Here is a 17,720-nt window from a genome sequence, read left to right as displayed (position 1 = left end):
TATAAAAATAAAATAACTTTTAGATGTTGGATACTTGTAAACAGTTAACTGTTCCGATAYGTCACCTTTTAATGTTTTTTGCAAGGTGACCTGTGGAATGTAATACTGARAGATTAACAGAAAAGTCAGGGGAACCAACAGTGAGAGTTTCAAGTTTAAAACCTTCAGTGAAATAGCTTAGCATTTTYACTGTGAGATTATTTGTAAGTAAGTCTATATGCAATTCAAATGAGCTGGTTCCAAATTTAGGCAAGTTTCTAAAACTGAAGTGTAAAGGAGGATTAGYGAGGCAGTCATGCCAACAGATCAGCTTGGCCACTACTAAAATTGACAGCACAGCGCTGTTCTCCAGCACTCTGCCTCATCCTTTTCTCTGGAAGAAGTCAAGAACTAGAAATTCAGATAACTGTTCTCACTTAGGGAATGTACATTTCACCTGTTATAAAAGTCACAGCTCTTAGGTGGGTTTTTTAGGAGGAGTACAGGATCTACAATCAACGGAGTGAAGATTCTGCACAGCCCTGGTCTTCTCAATGTTGTTCCCACTAAGACTTCRTAAAGCCTTATCTTCTCTATAGGTTCATGCACCCTTAAACATCATCCAAGTCAGTCAAGATCCCTTCCTCAAAGAAAACTGGTTCATAAAATTATGTCAGTTCAGACTGATACTTGACTAACACACTTTAAYATTCAAAAATCGCCCAAATGGTTAAAAGAGGACTCTTACTGTAAGAACCCTTTCCATTATCCAGGAAAATAAGCTGAGGCCGGTGTTCCAGCAGCTTTTGGCGAGAGCTGGGCTTTGGCTGGCATGTAGGGTCTCAGGTAGTCTGCAGAACAGCACAAGACACTGCATTGAGCCATGGCTATTGCCCTTCAAGTACATTGCAAATAAGGCCTTGTTCTACTGTTTCATACTTACCCACATTAAGTGTGTTTTGACTAAGCCCTCGTAAAGGAATGCTGTCATCTTTTTTCTTGAAATACTTGGGTTCCAGCCCCAGTTGATCACCACTAGAAACAGAAACAACCAATTAAAATTTAAAGCCAATGCAGTTTGTCAGTGCCTTACAATGAAGGCAGCTACAGATTCACTCAGGAAACCTTTCACTGGGAAATGTAACTGCATTTCTTTGACCTTTACCATTTAAAGTTAAACCATGACTGAATGTCTTAAGAACAGCCTAGAACTAATTTTTTCAGTGACCCATCACCTGATGCCTTAGATCTGTCAGCAGGAGAAACACTGAACAGTTGTTTCTTGGGGCCCACTCCTGAAAGCACAGCTCTTCCTTTGGTTTTTACAGACCAATACAACTTAAAATTAATTAGCATGGTAATGAAGAAAGGCAGTAACAGAASTAGGCTTTGTTCTAGAATATGTTTGCTGAATTACAAACACACAAAGAGGACACAAAAGACTTTGATAAATAAAAATAAAATAAAAATATTAATTTGCAGYAGATGACACTCACTTTTCCTTATTTGCTGGGTGAGCGGCTGCAGGCACTGTGTGAGCATCTGAGCATCGACTCAATTTTGAAAGCTGGGAGTTCAACTGAACCTGCAGAGAATAAAAGCTGCAGRTTAGAGAGTTACTCCAGATCAGAGGGTCCCCCACCCCGAAGGCATTCAGAGAGTCAAATTCCCAGGGATTTGTGTTTTCACACCTCACTGGCCCTGCTGTGCGGCAAAGCCTGTGAGAACAAACACCCTGAAGACAAGCATTAGCTATGAGTAACAGTCACAATGTTCAAGGCAGGRAGCTTAAGAGTAAATACAGTAAATATTTATGCACTTTGAGAAGCAGTCAAAACACGGTGCTTTTGGTATTTTCTGCTGTCACATTCTTAACCAAACAAAATAGTCAAAGTGCCTGCCTTTGGTACTGGATACTGGGAATTGCCATTTTTGCTGTGTGGGGGTTCCAGAAAGTTCTGAAAGGCATACAGAGGAGAAATGGGATGGCTGATTCCTGAGCTGTGAAAGGATGGTCGGTCAGGCTGAAAAAGAAATAGAAATACATGATGAAGAAGAAACACAATGATTGAAGTAACTGTAGAGATTAAAAATTCCAAAATTAACAACTACATGCCATTACAGAGCCAACATTTATGTGAGTCCCCCTTATTGGAAGAAAAYATTACTTTTCCAAAGATTTCCATGCTTAAGGAACACACAACTTTAAAATGGTTAGATGAGGTGAGCACTCTTAGCTAGTAATAAACCACACACCCTGTAACTGATTAAATTAAATGTATCAAGCTACAAATCAAGAGACCTCTTTGTGTGAATATGCCCTTCCACTATGAACAAACAGTTCATCAATTCCTATTGTGACTCTGTGACAGCAGAGATCTGTACAACACAGTGAGAACCAAGCTATGGTATTCGACAATGATTGCAGGCAGTGYTCCTTAGCCCTTGACTTCCATGCTTCTAAATATTCCTAGTAGGAGTATTCAAACAGTACCCTTTGGTTATTAACCTTTACAAAGATAAGTAGTAAGTTAAGCTCTCAACAGAAAAATGCCTTTTTTTTTCCCTTCACCCTGCACTTTATTTTCTCCAAGCAAATTCTGTATTGGCTTGTGTATTTTATGTTTTATGTAAACAAGCTCGGAAGATTCTCACCTACAAGGCCCAGGACATCAAGAAGCACCCAACAGGATATTATACTGTTGGGGAAAAAAAAAAAAAGAAACAAAAAACCTCAAACCACACCCACCCAAAAGCATATGGCAAGAAGAAAATGAAAGCTTTTTTTTTTTCTCCCTTTTAAGGCCCTGCATTTTAGTAGCTGATGACTACCTCACAAGTCTGCTATTGACAGTTCTACCTTACCATGCCTTGAGGTGAAACAGCAGCTCTCCCACCCCCATGGACACTGGCAGGAGTGTCCAGCTTCTTTGCCATCTGCACTTCACTCAGCTGTCTGTTCAACCACGTGATAACTGCAGAGAGAAGAAAAAGCTCAAGTCCATTTCCTACCTCTTAGAAGCTGTTTGAAATGGCCAGTAGGCCTTCCTGACAGAAAGTGACAGCTCCCTTGGTGTTTTTTCCTCCCTAATCCCATGCAAAGCCATTTGTTGAAGCTTCCTCCCCATCTCCAGGTCTCTGAGCACCCATCCCTCCCCACAGCCCCAAGCACCAGCCCCAAGGGAAGGCTTCCCTACATGCAGCTCTTGACTATTGCATTCCTACAACAGCCAGAGGCTTGTTTTCCATACATGACAATACAGACAGCTCTTCACAAAAYCCCCAAAAGCTGCTTCCATTAGTTTCAGAAATAGTGAGATCACTGGGTCATTTTCACAGCGGGAGAAATCAAACTGTGTAAACCTACCATTTTCATTAGTTTTCAGTAACTGCTTACTTTCTTCTAGTTTTTGTATTGTATTTTCTAGCTGTTCTTGTAGCTTGCAAACCTGTAATTTCCATAAAAATTATAACACCATCAAGAGCAATTACTAACCAACAACAACAAAAATTGCATCTATGAAGTTGTTCTAAATTTAAASAAGTCTGAACTCTTTAAAGAAATTTTTCACAAAAGCAACATGGTAATTCTTTTAAAGGAAGCCCTACTTTTAGCCAYGATTTCGACAAGGTGAAAGCCAGAACCCTTTCTGATCTTTATTTTCCTATGATTAAAGGGTGCAAGGACTCTAAGTAGGGAAATATCCTTAATGGAAGAAAAAGGTTCACTCTGTTCCTGTATCCTTCACCAACCTACACATGAATGTCCCTTCTAAAGGGCATCAATTCATCCATTACATTGTTTTGTTCTGTTAAAACAATTTTAGTTTTCTTCCATATAAATGGATGGCTTTTACAAATCACGTTAACAATAAAAAACCTGAAAATTGATTACACTTTTAAATAAACTTGTTAACCAAGTAAAAGAGTATATCCTATTCCATGGAAAGATTTAAGACCTTATTGCTATAACTAAGTTAAACTGACAAAATCAAAAAAAATCCATACAACAGCATTTCCAGCACAGAAGGTTAACMCATCAATACCTCCTGCTCTTTCACTCGAAGGGATTGTCCCATCTCCTGCGATTCCCTCTGCTCTTTTTGAAGTTTCTCTTCTTTTTCTGCCAATAATTTTTCTTGTTGAATTGTTACTGTATTTTTCAATTTTAATTTACTCATTAGAGTTTTCAAATCTCCTTGTAACTTCTTGATAATTTCATTAGCCTATTAAAAAACCCAAACCATATATTACAAAAATAAACACTTCAGAATAAGGAAGATGTTGCTCAAGGGAAGTGTCATGTTCAAACAAACCTTAAGGAGTTCAGCTGACAGTGACTTAATTGTTGTCTCCAGTTTTTCAATATGTCTTTGTTTTTCCTCTGTAYTCTCTTCCAGTATCACCTTGAAAAGAATATTACAAAATATAACAAAGCTGTGGTAGATATTTCTTATGATTTCAAGTAGAATGTTCATAATTCTTTAAGAACTATCCTTACTAGAAATCAGTCAGTGCYTTTCAGTCAAATTTCATAGGACCTCAATTAATCCTTCTTTTTCTTACCCAAAATACCACAAATTATAATTCCAGTACAACAATATTAAACCTAAATCCAGTATACTTTTGCTGCCATAATTTAGAATCTTAACTACATTCAAAAGCTGACTTGCTGTATTCATAAAAAACTGGTCAGCTGCTACTCTGTAGAAACCACAATTAAGGTTCTACCAAGTTTAAAGAAAATTCTCTAAGAAACCTTTTGCTCCTGTGTCGCATCTAAGACTTCTTTTGTTCTAGTGACGAGCTGATCTTTGTCTTTTATCTCTTGTTCCAGGACAGCAACTCGTGTCTGYAGCTGATTAATGAGTTTCTCTTTTTCATGACATTCAGCATCCAGAGTTGTGTTCTCCCGGCGCAGGGACAGCACCTCCTGCTTTGCCCTTTGGCATTCCTAAATGTTGAGAGGGAAATTTATTTTATTTTGCAAGAAAGCCTGTAATTGTAATTAAAACAGATATATTTAAATAGTAAGCATAATTGGGAATGAAGAGGAGATTGAGCTTATTAAATTTGTTAATTTCCTATGACATGCCCAAGCAGACACTGTTAATGCTCTAACAGTAGAAAGTTTGATTTTGGGTATTGGGAAGCCATACATCTTCTAATCCAGAGAGTTTKGCTTTCAGTTCTCTGACTGTGGAGTCTCCTTTGTATCTCCTCTCTGTTAGGTCTTTATTGATGACCTCGAGTTCTGAGAGTCTGTTCTGCAACTGCTGAATACTTTTCTGATGCAAATTTTCCAATTCTTTTTTCTGTTGCTCATGCTGCTGTTGATACTGAGTTTGTGTCTGTGAGAAGCAAAGAAATGGAGCAGTTATTCACTGAATCTGACTATTCACATGTAAGAATCCTGTTCATTCCTKTTAACTATATACCTGGAGAGCTCTTTCCTTTTCATTCGTCAGCTCCTGAGAGTGCTTGTTGCTTAGAGCTGTAGTGTAGGATGTCCATTCGTTTTTCAGTTTGTCAAGTTCCCTGCTCTTTTCTGACAAGGTCTGTTTGAGTTTGACAAAGCACACAGAGTTAAAAAATGGCAGCATTTCAGTCAATACTGAGTGATTCTTTACTGTTACTTACTAAAAGGATGTGGAGTTACTAAGGAAAGTCTACATTTCAGCACCAGACGCAGATATATACATTAATTTTGTAACCAAGAAGTCACTGAGAGGCTGAAAAGCACTTTTCTAACACTATGGATTAAATAATCTTAATTTCCAATTGCTTTTTTTTCCCAGTCACTGTTAAAGAGTGAAAAACCAGACTGCTGATGCTCCCTACCCTTGTAGCACAGAGTACTCTGTTAGGGGAGAAAAAGAAATAAAGTTCTTCAGCTGCATCTTTTCCTCCTTTTGATTTGTAATTCTGCATTTCATTCAGCAAACACACTCCAGTAACTCAACCTGCAGCTGCAGACATGAGGCAAACAACTATTCCATTCCAAAAATGATCCATAACACCAGTTGTAATGGAATTGTTCTGTTTTATTATAGTCAAAAAAGTCACCTTAATTGTAGAATCTAACCAAAATCCTTCTCTTGAAAAGGTGAAGSAATTACTATGCTGACTACAAAAACCAAAAAGGAGTCAAGTAATTAAAGTCCAAGGCTTCCAATTTATTTACCACAATTTCGCAATTTTTTCTAAATAAAAGGATTTCCAACAATTCATGGAATACATGAAGTATATTTATCATTTATCTTCACATGACTATATTATTTAGTATTCAATACGTGTCAGCAGACAGACCTCTGCACAAAATAAAGTAAAATTTTGCTTGAGTACTGCAAGAACTTAATTTAATCCTTCAGCTGCAGGCTTTACTCACTCCCTAGAAAAGCTACAATAGACTTTTCTTCTTTTCACTCTCTCTCAAGTCAATTATCTTGGCTAGGTAGTGGCTAACCAAGCAGCCTACAAAAAGAGATATTTTCCACAGGTCAAAAGAAGTGCAATGCACAAAAGTTAAAAATTTATGTTACCTGTTGTGTATAGCTGAGTTGCCTGGTAAGATCCTCTTCAGTTTTTTTAAGCTTTTCTTCCAATATAATTTTATCCTCCTATGTACAAATTGACATCAAGTGAAATCCTTAGCTCCAAAAATACAAGTAGTATTTAGCTTCCATTTAATCAGCACAGCCTGCCTAAGTACCCATATACCCACTGTATCTGCAAAAAAATACCCTTATTTAGTAAGYGTTCAATATAATATCTTTTATTGTATAAGATATAATTAGTAAATTTAAAAGAAAAGCCATTAGTCCACAATGTAAGAACCCCAAATAAAACTCTTACCAAATTTCTACAAGGAAGTAGTATCTTATGAAGACTTGTTTACAAAGAAATTACTTAAACAACAGATCAACCGAAATATTATAAAGCTGTGTTATTAAAATGGCTTATCAGATGCCTAGAAACACAACAGCACAGTAGAAGAAACAAAGAGACAACAGTCAAACTATGAGACCTTTAATTTCTCATTAAATCAAACCTAGCATGCTACCAAACTGCATCAACWTTCCAATTTTAATTTGCTATTTATAGCCAGTAGTCCTTTGAAGTCAATCAAGCCTCACAATGACCACCGGACCATGCTTTCCTCATGAGAAATAAATACACACAGCATCAAGGCCTAGTTGGAAGTTACAACGATTTTTCATTTTACCTTAAGGCATTTCAAACAGTTGGCTAAAAACTTCTTTATTTCTGTATCAGTTCCTGGTAAGAATTTTAGAGAGAGATGGGTAAGGTGTTTGAATGGGTTGGTCTCCACTACATTTAAAGAGACAGGTGTGTGATCTAGAGCAGGTGCTGAAGAAACCAATTGCAGCAAAAACCTAGGGGAAAACAGTGATAATCAATTGTTTAGCATATTTTTTTCTGAAACTACCTGTAGATCCTACAAGATACTTTCCAATAAAATATACCTTTATATGTGCAATAAAAGGCTGTCTAGTTATTGCTCAAGAAAGAAATCTCCTCCCAAGACTCAGGTTTTGCCAGTTACTTATATTGAGGTCAGGGGCAGGTCACATTACCCTTGCTCTACTGACTCTTCTCAGACTGAGTGCCTGACCAGTATTTCAGGCACACACAGAGAACACGTGTGTGGCACACACTTGTGACCTACCTTGGGATATCTTTGTTCTGCTCCTGAATGCATTGCTGAAGCAGATCTATAAACTTCTGCGGGAAAGCAGAGAAGTCTACCAAGAGACCTTGTTGGGATTTCAAACTACATAAACAGATAAGAAAAAAGAAGTTAATATAGAGAACTGTAATTTATTTCCTATGAAATATTCTGTTYACACAAGTAGAAAGAACCAGTTCTGATCATGTCATTAAAGTTTTCCACCATGTTATTTTCAATCAGAAATTTGTCCACCTATCACCAAATCCAGAAGCAGTCAGGTTGGAAGGGTCCACAGTGGGTCAGCTGGTCCAACCTCCCTGCTTGAGCATGATCATCCGAGAGCATGTCTTGGACAATAAACCCCAGAGGATATTTGTGATAACAAGAGTTCTCACAAATGGGCTGTACTAAATAAAAACCAGATGCTGCTGTGGTGTAACAAATGTGCTCCTTCGAGCAGGCATCATCCTCAGCACAGAATGGAGCAGTTATGGAACAGGGCACAGGGAACAAGCAAAGGACAAGGAGGGGAAACAGCCATTACCTCTATCACCTACTCGCCCATTCCACTGCACCCCTTCTCCACAGACACAGCAAACTCACGGACAGAAACATCCAGCAGTGCATGCACAAAACTCTGCCTCTGTGCAACACTTCTGCACATCTCTTTGGCAAACACTATTTTGCTTTTGTCTTTTGATCCATATGCTGATCAAACCTCCCTTTTCAAAAAGCCACACAAATGACATCCCTCCCAAACAAATTCAAAAAACCCAACCAAAACCCCACAACAACAACAAAAAAATTTAAAAACCAAACCAACCCAAAACAAAAACAAACAAACAAACAAAACCCCACAAAAAAACACCACTTCCACACACACACACACATAAAAACAACCAAAAAAAACCACCAAAACCCAAACAAAGGCAGAAAACTGTACTGTTCATCTGGTCATGCCTGGCATTCAAACTTCATGATCAAATTTCGAGCAAGTAAACAAGATCCAACCATATAATTACACAAGAAACTCCTAAGTCACAGGCTTAGGTCTCTGAATCCGTGTCCATGTAAACAGACTTTCCTCTCACGATTCCTTCCTGAACTAGTTCATACACACACACAATAGTTATAGAAGTAGTTAGGTAAATAGAAGATACCAGCAGTAATGTGAACTGCAGTACTGTGGCACTGCTCCCTGCAGAGAACTTAACATCAGGATTCCAACATTCCTCTGTGTAACCTGAGCTGGTCACCCACCTGAACTTGGCTGTTTCACCCACTGGTAAAAGAACAATGCAAACAAAACACTGAAAAACCCCCAACTGAAAAATGCCGAAACCTGAACTTTAACTAAACCAGTCTAAGCGAAAAATATTCCCTTGTTCTTTTTTGCCATTTAGMAATGTTTCACAAAGAAAATACTATAATTTCACTTACCTTTGAAAATCTTCCTCTGATATGACAAGGTTATAAAGGAAAAAAGGATCAGTATCATCAGTCAATCGAACAGCTAAGTCCTAAAAAGATGTACATTTACATATGATTAAAATACKATAAGCAGCCCAGGAGTCATTAAATATTTTAAAACAGTATTGCAAACAGTATTAAATATTTCTRCTGTTTAGCCAAAGATACAATATAATTGTGGCAACTGATTCAGAATGTGTAAAACAKTATCAAATATTCAAATATTACAGTGGGAAATCAGCGAAAACTCTTTTTCACAAAAACAAACCAAGTCAAAATCTTAAAAGTCTGAGCGGCCAAGGTTTTGAAATTCAGTGTGTACCCMTCATTTTCCAGGAAAAAAACCTATTTGCCTATTTTTCCCAATCATGAAAGAGACTATATCACTAGCAGTCCACTGTAAGGGTTCASTAACATATCACTCCCATAACTGAAAGTTTTTCAGGGCATACTGCTCCTGAAGTTTATGAAATCACCACTTGGAAGTACTTTAACACACAGCTCTGCAAAACAAACACAAAATTGATAGAGCTGGAGTCCAGGAATCCCATAAGGAAAACTGCAGCACTATGCTGCTTAGCTTTTATATAGACATGCATTTGTTCATCAGAGGTCTAGTGTTTTGGAAAAGCTGCCTTCTCCATAAGCATTAAGCCTTGAATTACAAGGATGGGGCTCTGCAGTACATTAGGCCCACACAGCTGCTCCCTGTAACAAGGCTCACCCCTGTGGGGAGGATATTTCCTAGAAGAAGTACAAAAGAAACTAGAAACATGTCAGCTGTTCCAACATAACTGAAGTGTGACCACAGCAAATGCACATACACAAAACCAAAACTTGTTTCAGGAATTCAAGCGACAGTAACACCAACCAAATTCTCAGCTGGAGACACATAAACTCAGGGATTTACACACRCAGACAGCTGAAGTTAAAACTAATGTCACCCCAAGCCAGCTGAGGTGGATGGATGGGTGGGATAAAAATGCCTGCTAGTTCTGATGTCCCATTAGCTGATCAAGCACTGGAAGTTCTCTTCTTAGACTGATCACTCCCTGATGTACCCACCTGCACTTTCAGGCTCCTCCTGCCACAGGCAGCAGCTCAGTACACAGTTCTAACTGAACTGCTTCTGCACAGTGGGAAGTACTGTTACCACTGCCACCAGCAGCAAAATCTTACCAAAACTCCTCTATTCCTTTACAAATCTTTACTCAGCAACACTATAACCAACTCATGACCAATCTTAACATCATACTGGGAGGATCAACAATTTAGTGATAAATCAGACATAAAAAAAAGAGATTACAAAATCTCCAGTAGTGGTCTCATTGTTATTTTCCCTGAGAAAGACTTTTTTTCCCCATTCCCAATTATTACCTTGAAGTAAAGGTACACTTAAGCTTTAACTCCCTAAGGGTGTCCAAATACTTTTAATAAGTTTGCTAAGACCCACCAACAGCCAAACTAAAATAGAGGGCTAAAAAAGCTGGAGGCGGGTGCACGGGGGGAAAAACACAACACCAAACCAACTAAGTTATTTAAAAAATTAAATAAAAAATAAACTAGAGTCAAAGAGCAAACATTAAAATGCCATTTTACTTTTTTTCTATTTATCCTTTTATACAATGAAATTCAGGTAGTACCTAATGAATGACACAGATATGATTAATTTACCTTTTTATGAACAGGATTAGAAATTGACAGTAGTTCAATATTCACCCGAACATTTAATTTCCTGTGTACAAAAAGACRAAACTCAGTTAAAAAAATCAAGAAAACATTCTCCAAATGACATGTGTTCATAGCTGCATTACAGGAATAAATGACATTTCAAAAATAAAAATTCAGGCAGAAACATTATGAAAACTCCCACCAATGACTCCTACTAAGATATAATAGTTTCAGTTATTGCAGCTCCTCAGTCAGAACTGTTTGTTTTATTACTTGCTTGTTACCCACCAAACTTGAAACAGCAAGGCATAAGTTTTGAAACTTTGTCCAGAAATCAGAACCCTGGGAAAAGCTTGTTGAAATTTATTAACGATTGCTCAAACTTCTGAAAATCATTTATACAGTGCTACCCTGTTACTTGCACTACAACATACACTACAGACATCAGCCTTTCCGCACTTTSTCACACAGGCATACACTGTCTAATCCAGACAGGACCTGGAGTGCCGAAATTCACTGTGTTTTGCACGGATATTTCATATAAGGCATGTCTGGGCTTCCACCCAGACCCCACCGCCGTGCGCACCCTCACACAGGTGGCTCAAGCCCGTGAGGAGGAGGCGCGGCTGAGGAGGCCGCGGTGCGGGGGTTGAGGCGGGGAAAGGCGGGACCGTCCGCGGGCAACGCCGCGGCCCGGGAGACGCCAAACACCGCGCGGGGCTCGGCATTCGCCCGGCCGCTCGGGTCGCCTCAGGCCCAGCCACAGAGGAGCTTCTGCCGAGCCACTGCGAGYTCGCTCCGCTGCCGCCAGCCCCGCTCCCTTGGCGAGGCACCCACGGGACCGCCCGGCGCTCGCCGGCTGCCCTCAGGCTCACCAGACCCGCTCCCTCCCTCACCCCGAGAGTGCCCACAGCAGCCCCCAAGCACAGGGATCACAGAGCGCTCCTGAGCCCGCAGCGCTCACAGGGCAGGCAGGAGAAAAGCAGCTGTGGCTCGTAGCCCCTCTGAGGAGCACAAAGAAACTCGCGCACTCACCGCTCCTCGCAGCCGCAGCCCCGCACTCGCACCGACACCGCCCGGTCGAAGATCCGCTCCGCCGCCATCTTGCTCCCGCCGCGGGGAGGGGCCGCAACATGGCGGCGCGGGGGCYGCCGGGAGCGGCAATGGCGGCGCCGGAGCCGGGGCGCTGCGCTCACTTCGTGCTGAGGAAAAGGCGCTTCTGCAGGATGATCCCSGCGCCCGGCAGGCGCTTCTGCGGAGAGCACGGCTACGAGGAGGTGCAGGGACCCTTCTCCGGCCGGGGGGGCGGGCGCGCTCGGGGTCTGCCCCGGTCTGGCGGCACGGGTGGGAGCGGCAATGCCTGTGCCTTCCCTTGAGCCTTTCTGTGCCGGGGCACTCGCTTCAGCCCAGCAGTAAGGCTGTCCCTTTTATTAGGGGTTTATTCTTTTAGGATCCAGTCATATATTAAGTTCTTGTCTCAGTTTATCCGTTCCTGTTAATCCACCTATTCTGAGTAGATGTTTTACGAAGCTGATGCCCCTCAATAGCTTTTTTAAAACAGGACACTGAATGCATGCTGAAGTGTTTTCTAAAACTTTTCTAACTAGGAACAAAATGACAGAAAAAGAATTCCRTGCCCTCTTGATCCAAAACAGTGAGTATATGTAAATGYTTTTCCTGTTCTTTGTCAGTATTCACATGATACTTACTTTTCTCTCCCTTTGGCTTTTAGCACTGTATATGAAGACCAACTACAAAAGCATTTAAAAAAATGTAACTCAAGAGAGAAACCAAAGCCCGTAAGTGCCGTGTGATTTCAGCRCTTCCTCTTGAAGACCTTAAACATTACAGCCCTGCAGAGAATTTTCTGTTCTGACAGCAGCAGCGAGCATCAGTTCTAKCAAAGCCCTACTGTAAGGCAGGATGGAAGCTCAATAAGTACTTGCTGAAATGCAACTCACATCCTAATCTCTTCATATTCTCTGCCCCTCCTCACTGTAGTTTGGCACAACTTTTCAATTCTTAAAAATGCTGAATTCATTTTTCTGAGAAACATACCTAGGGAACAGGCTAGGTGAGAGGTTGTGCTGGCAAAGCAAAACCTGCAGGAAGGCTCCAGGCATTCCAGCAAACTGCCGGCTCTGGTCAGGCTGGCAGTGAACCATGAAAAGCTCGGCTGACAGCTGCTGAGGGAAAGAACCAGACATGTGTTTAAACACCTATTCCAAGAAAGCAGAGGATGGCTTCTTTATTGCCGGCCTTTCTGCCTTATTAGTATTGCACCTTTAGTRTTCTCTGGGAAACTTTAAAATGCTCTCTAGAATGTCTAGTAAGCACAGACTACTTTTAACTCATACAAACATGTTCAGTCCTGTAAAAATGTGTCAGAAGAGTGATTTCTGGCTGGGATTCAGGATCAGACTATAGGGAGAAACCCTACTTGGGAAATCTTACTTCGMAGTGGATCCCTATTGCTATGTACCATAGCATGAGAACACTGAAGAATTTAGCTATTTGCTTCCTGGTAATTAACTGAATCAAATTTTCTTTTGATTTTTTTAAAGGTCTACTTTGTTCAAGATATTAATGCAGGTTTAAGAGATGCAGCAGAAATACCAGAAAAACAAGTGAGTACATTACTTGTTTTAASTTTAGTCCTTACATGACATKTTGCAATTTGTCATATGACTATAGAGAARTTGAGAAATTAAAATGTCTTGTATTTATTGRTGCACTTTCTTTTTCCTTGAAAAGGTTCCTCTATCTTCTCTATCTACTGAAGAGCTGGACAACTTAATTAGCAAATTGAAAAAAGCAAGCAATGGTGAGCTTAGTACTAAACACTAAAATTAAGATGTTTTAAATTGAATTGATTAAATATTTCATTGTTACTTTTGTTGTTGTTCTGTTGTTGCTGTAAAAATATGAGACAGGTGGCATAAACTACATCTGAAATAATTATCAGGCATGCCCCCAATAGCTAAGTTTTACTCAAAAAAATAAATTCGATTGAAAGAATGATTAAACACCAATCTTGTGTTCCCTTCCTTTTGGTTTTTTTTTTTCACATTCAGATATCACTACAGATAACAGTACACATCTGTTGTAAGCATATGATGATAGATTTATGCTCGGAACAGCCTGTCAGTGCTACAAATTGAGCTCATGTCACAATTGTAATGTGTGTTACATGCAGGGAACTCTAGGAAACTGGAAAGCTATACCTAAAAGTTTTGCATTTGTCTGCAGGCCTGAAACTTCATCTTCAGGAACAAATACTGTCCCACCAGGCTTTACAAGACGCCTTGAATGACCCAAAGAATGGGGAATCTGCTTTCAAACATCTGAAACAGCAGGTTGGTCTGGTTTACTAATAACTATAGAGGGATATGGAATTGTGCAGCTGTAAATTTGTGTGACTGGGTGCATAATGCCGGTCGCTTCCTGCAGAGGAAATCTGATATGATAAAACAGAAGACATAATCCCTTTCCTCTGTACACACATCATCTTTTCCCTAATCCCTCACTGAAAGGAAGGCTTTAAAAAATCTTCTACAGTTCAGTGAAGGAATAATTTTTCTGTGAAGTATTACAATACACAGTGTATATATTTGCTTGGTTCACGATAATCTTTTGATATTTGTAGGCTTCTATTTTAGGTAACATGGAAAAATTGCATTTACTTGGTCCAGGAAGATGCTTTGTTGAGTTTGGAGCTGGGCGAGGAAAACTTTCCCATTGGGTTGATATTGCCCTAGGCAATGTTGAAAATGTCCAGTTTTTGCTTGTGGAAAGGGCAACCACAAGATTCAAGGTAAGAAGATATATTCACATTAGTAAAGTATAATTTTTGAACCATTGCTATGGAAGCCATTAGTATTTATTTTTTGTCCTCAATACATTTAAATTTTACAAGTTATATGTTCCATATTCACCAGTAGCAAATTTAGTAGAAAAACATCTTGGTGTTTAATGGTGGAAATTCACAGATGCTGACAGAAAAAAAGTCTGACATTAATACTAGGGGCAGATCTGTAATAATTAGTGGCCAGCCTGACTTAATGATCTTGTTSTATTTAAACAGGTGGATGGAAAACATAAAAGGAGAGATTCTGTATTTGAGAGGCTTCAAGTAGACATTCAGCACTTATGTTTAAGTAAGTTCCTTCTCGGCTAGTGTCATTCTGAAATTGAGACTTAAACTTTGAACACTGAAGTTCCAGTCAGTTTATAGCATGCTTAAATGTACTTGGTTTTAAAGATTATTCTCCATGATTGCTTGGACATGAGTGCTATGTGTATATACATATATACAAACATACATGTATTTTAAATGAGTTATAAAGTTTTCTTCTTTTTTCCTATGTAAACTCATAGGACATCACATTACAGGTGAGAAGTTCCAAAACAATTACATTTGGAAGGCTTTTTAGCACTTGCAGGATTTAACACATTTGCATTTTTGTTTTAYGTGTAGAATAAGCAAGTCATGCACTATCAATGCTACAGAATTTGTGGGAGCACCTGTCAGCAGGAGATGCATTAATGTAATATTTACCTTTCATAGCAGTATAGAAAAGCTAAAATGGTTAAATGTGCTTCCCAGTCACAGCATCTTAATTTTAATTTGTCTTAACAAAAGACTCTTTCATTTGAATAGCTTATAACTGAATGTACCAATCACTGTATTTTTAGTAGTGGTAAACATTTACTCTTAAGTGTAATGAAATTACATTGCTCAGCAAACACACAGAGGTGCTGGGATAGTTGTTGATTGGATGGAGGTTTTGTTGGTTGTTTTAATTTTTTTTTTTTCCTCCAGATAAGGTACCTGTTTTGGAGAAGAAAAAACTACCCGTGGTAGGAATTGGGAAGCATTTGTGTGGTGCTGCAACAGGTATGAATTACAGATTTGTGATCTGCAGAAAGTCAGGATACTAAACTTTGTGCTCTGAATGGACTGATCTTCCAAACTGTCCTTTTAAGTTTTTCTTGCTCTTTAACACTTCATTGGAATTTTGTTGTAATTATATTCTAAGTATCTACTGAMTCCAGTGGAACAGTAAAAGGATAATAGATGTAAGGATACTTTGGGCAGAAGTAAAGCCTTTCTTGGCTTTAATATGTTAGAGTGGAGAATAGTATGTGGTAGCATGGGTCCTGTATTTGAGAGTACTTTTTTAGCATAGTTGCCTCTCCTTTGAAATATTTTTCTTTCTAAATTTTTATTGGCTGTCTGAATATGTATCCCAAGCAAACAAAAATCTRTTTCTGTCCTGATAACTTTAAACTAATACACTTTTTGTAATGTTATTGGCTACCTCGTAGAGAAWGACATCTCAACTATGACACCTTTATAGGTACTTTGACAAAGATGGCACAGTTAAGCATTTAAGAAGTACATGAGCATATTAAATAGATTGTATCATAGATATCAAATTTTTAAATCAAATACTTATGTGTTTTATAGGTAGGAGAGTCTCCTATAAGATGCCAATTTGTTAACTGAACTATTTTAAATTCAYTTGTGCAGAACAAATATTCCAGACAATAAGCCCTTAGAGGCTGCAGAGGTCTCATTAATTTAAAATGTAGAGTTTTCATGTTTTCAAAGCATGTTTGTAATTTTTAGTTATAATTGAACTTGCTTTTTATTAGTTGTGATGTATAATCTTATTTTTCTTTGTGGGAAGCACATTCCCAACCAGCTTGTATAAATAAGGGCACAGTGTTTATGGATTTTTGGGGGGGTATGTATTTTTTCATTCTCAGATCTTGCCTTGAGATGCTTGATTGAAAGTTACACCATTTGCTGTGATAGAGACCATGAAGAGCCTGCACCAAAACGCTCCAGGGCTGCTGAGACAGAAGAGGTGGCTCCTCACAATTCTGCTGGTAATGAAAGCACCACAGAAGACCATAAGCCCGTAGCTGGAATTGTTATTGCTCTGTGTTGCCATCACAAGTGTGACTGGACACATTATGTAGGCAGAGAGTTCTTTAAATCAGTAGGACTGGGACCAGTAGAATTTCATTATTTTCAGAGAATGAGTAGTTGGGCCACYTGTGGCATGCGAGAAACCACAAGCAAAGCTTCTACAAGTGAAGACAGTGAAGATCAAACTAGTGACACAGAAGAACATGAGCAAACACKCAGCAGGACAGAGAGTGGTTCAGATACTTTACAAGGGTATGTACCTTTTTTTCTAGCAAATGGACTCTAGCAGAGAAGCTGTGTATATTGTTTTGGGTCCTCAAAAGGACTCATCTTGCAGAAACATTTAATTACTAAACTTAAAGAAATACTTTACTTTAAAAATAGAATTTTMATGGACGTACATTTCTAAATACTTCAGCAGTCATGCTTGCCTGACTGAAATGAACTGACACTGATTTCAGTAGATTTTCTAAGCTTAACTACTAATGTTAATTAACTAAACTATTTGTTGCCAGCTGTTTATTCTTTTCTTCCTTCCTCGGAAACTAGGATACTGAGTGTAGAGGAACGAAAGGAGATCGGTTGCCTCTGTAAACGGCTGATTGATCATGGACGGGTTGAGTATTTACAACAACAAGGATACAAGGCTGAACTACAGTATTACACAGATTCTGCTGTGTCCTTGGAGAATGTCCTGTTGACAGCTGTCCCAAGTCCTTCTTTGATACCAGAGCCAACGATATGACAGGAGGTACACTTGGAATTGGTAGAGAAAAAAACAAACCCTATAAAACCCATCAGAGTTTTTAAGAAAACACTAATTCATTGCTTACAAAAAAAAAACTTTTTTAGTATTTTCTGCACCCAGAAAAAGGTCTTATGTTTTCCAGTTTCACTGGGAATTACAAATATGCAAACCAGTTCTCATCCATGGAAAAATAAAATCCCTAAGAATATTTGAAACCTGTT

The 17,720-nt window shown here is 39.1% G+C and overlaps 2 protein-coding genes across 3 annotated transcripts; one reads left to right on the top strand and one right to left on the bottom strand.

The window, feature by feature from the left end:
- Positions 1-207: 207 nt before the first annotated feature.
- Positions 208-11,916, bottom strand: SASS6 (SAS-6 centriolar assembly protein). Its single transcript, XM_057364310.1, has 17 exons — positions 11,849-11,916; positions 10,817-10,877; positions 9,113-9,192; positions 7,670-7,774; positions 7,205-7,376; positions 6,522-6,599; positions 5,418-5,537; positions 5,139-5,330; positions 4,739-4,933; positions 4,296-4,385; positions 4,026-4,205; positions 3,347-3,428; positions 2,845-2,954; positions 1,881-2,003; positions 1,476-1,564; positions 923-1,014; positions 208-830 (listed from the first exon to the last, which is right to left on the bottom strand). Exons 1-17 carry the CDS (start codon positions 11,914-11,916, stop codon positions 745-747), a joined length of 1,923 nt encoding a protein of 640 aa, XP_057220293.1. The 3' UTR covers positions 208-744.
- Positions 11,917-11,946: 30 nt separating this feature from the next.
- On the top strand, positions 11,947-17,714 carry TRMT13 (tRNA methyltransferase 13 homolog). Of its 2 annotated transcripts, none has more exons than XM_057364312.1 (11): positions 11,947-12,090; positions 12,421-12,467; positions 12,546-12,612; positions 13,378-13,440; positions 13,568-13,637; positions 14,063-14,169; positions 14,460-14,627; positions 14,898-14,970; positions 15,636-15,710; positions 16,586-17,003; positions 17,301-17,714. In XM_057364312.1, the coding sequence occupies exons 1-11, from the start codon at positions 11,947-11,949 to the stop codon at positions 17,494-17,496; spliced, it is 1,428 nt and encodes a 475-aa protein (XP_057220295.1). In that variant the 3' UTR covers positions 17,497-17,714. The 2 variants fall into 2 exon arrangements, with proteins under 2 accessions (XP_057220295.1, XP_057220296.1); XM_057364313.1 differs by lacking the exon at positions 17,301-17,714 and having other exon boundaries at positions 16,586-16,708; positions 16,858-16,925.
- The last annotated feature ends 6 nt before the right edge of the window (positions 17,715-17,720 follow it).

The sequence above is a fragment of the Malurus melanocephalus genome, unplaced genomic scaffold (assembly GCF_030028575.1).
Source record: "Malurus melanocephalus ecotype Western Australia unplaced genomic scaffold, MMel_1.1 scaffold_37, whole genome shotgun sequence".
Taxonomy (NCBI): domain Eukaryota; kingdom Metazoa; phylum Chordata; class Aves; order Passeriformes; family Maluridae; genus Malurus; species Malurus melanocephalus.
Note: the sequence above shows the minus strand (reverse complement) of the source record. Positions and strands in the feature narration are given on the sequence as shown.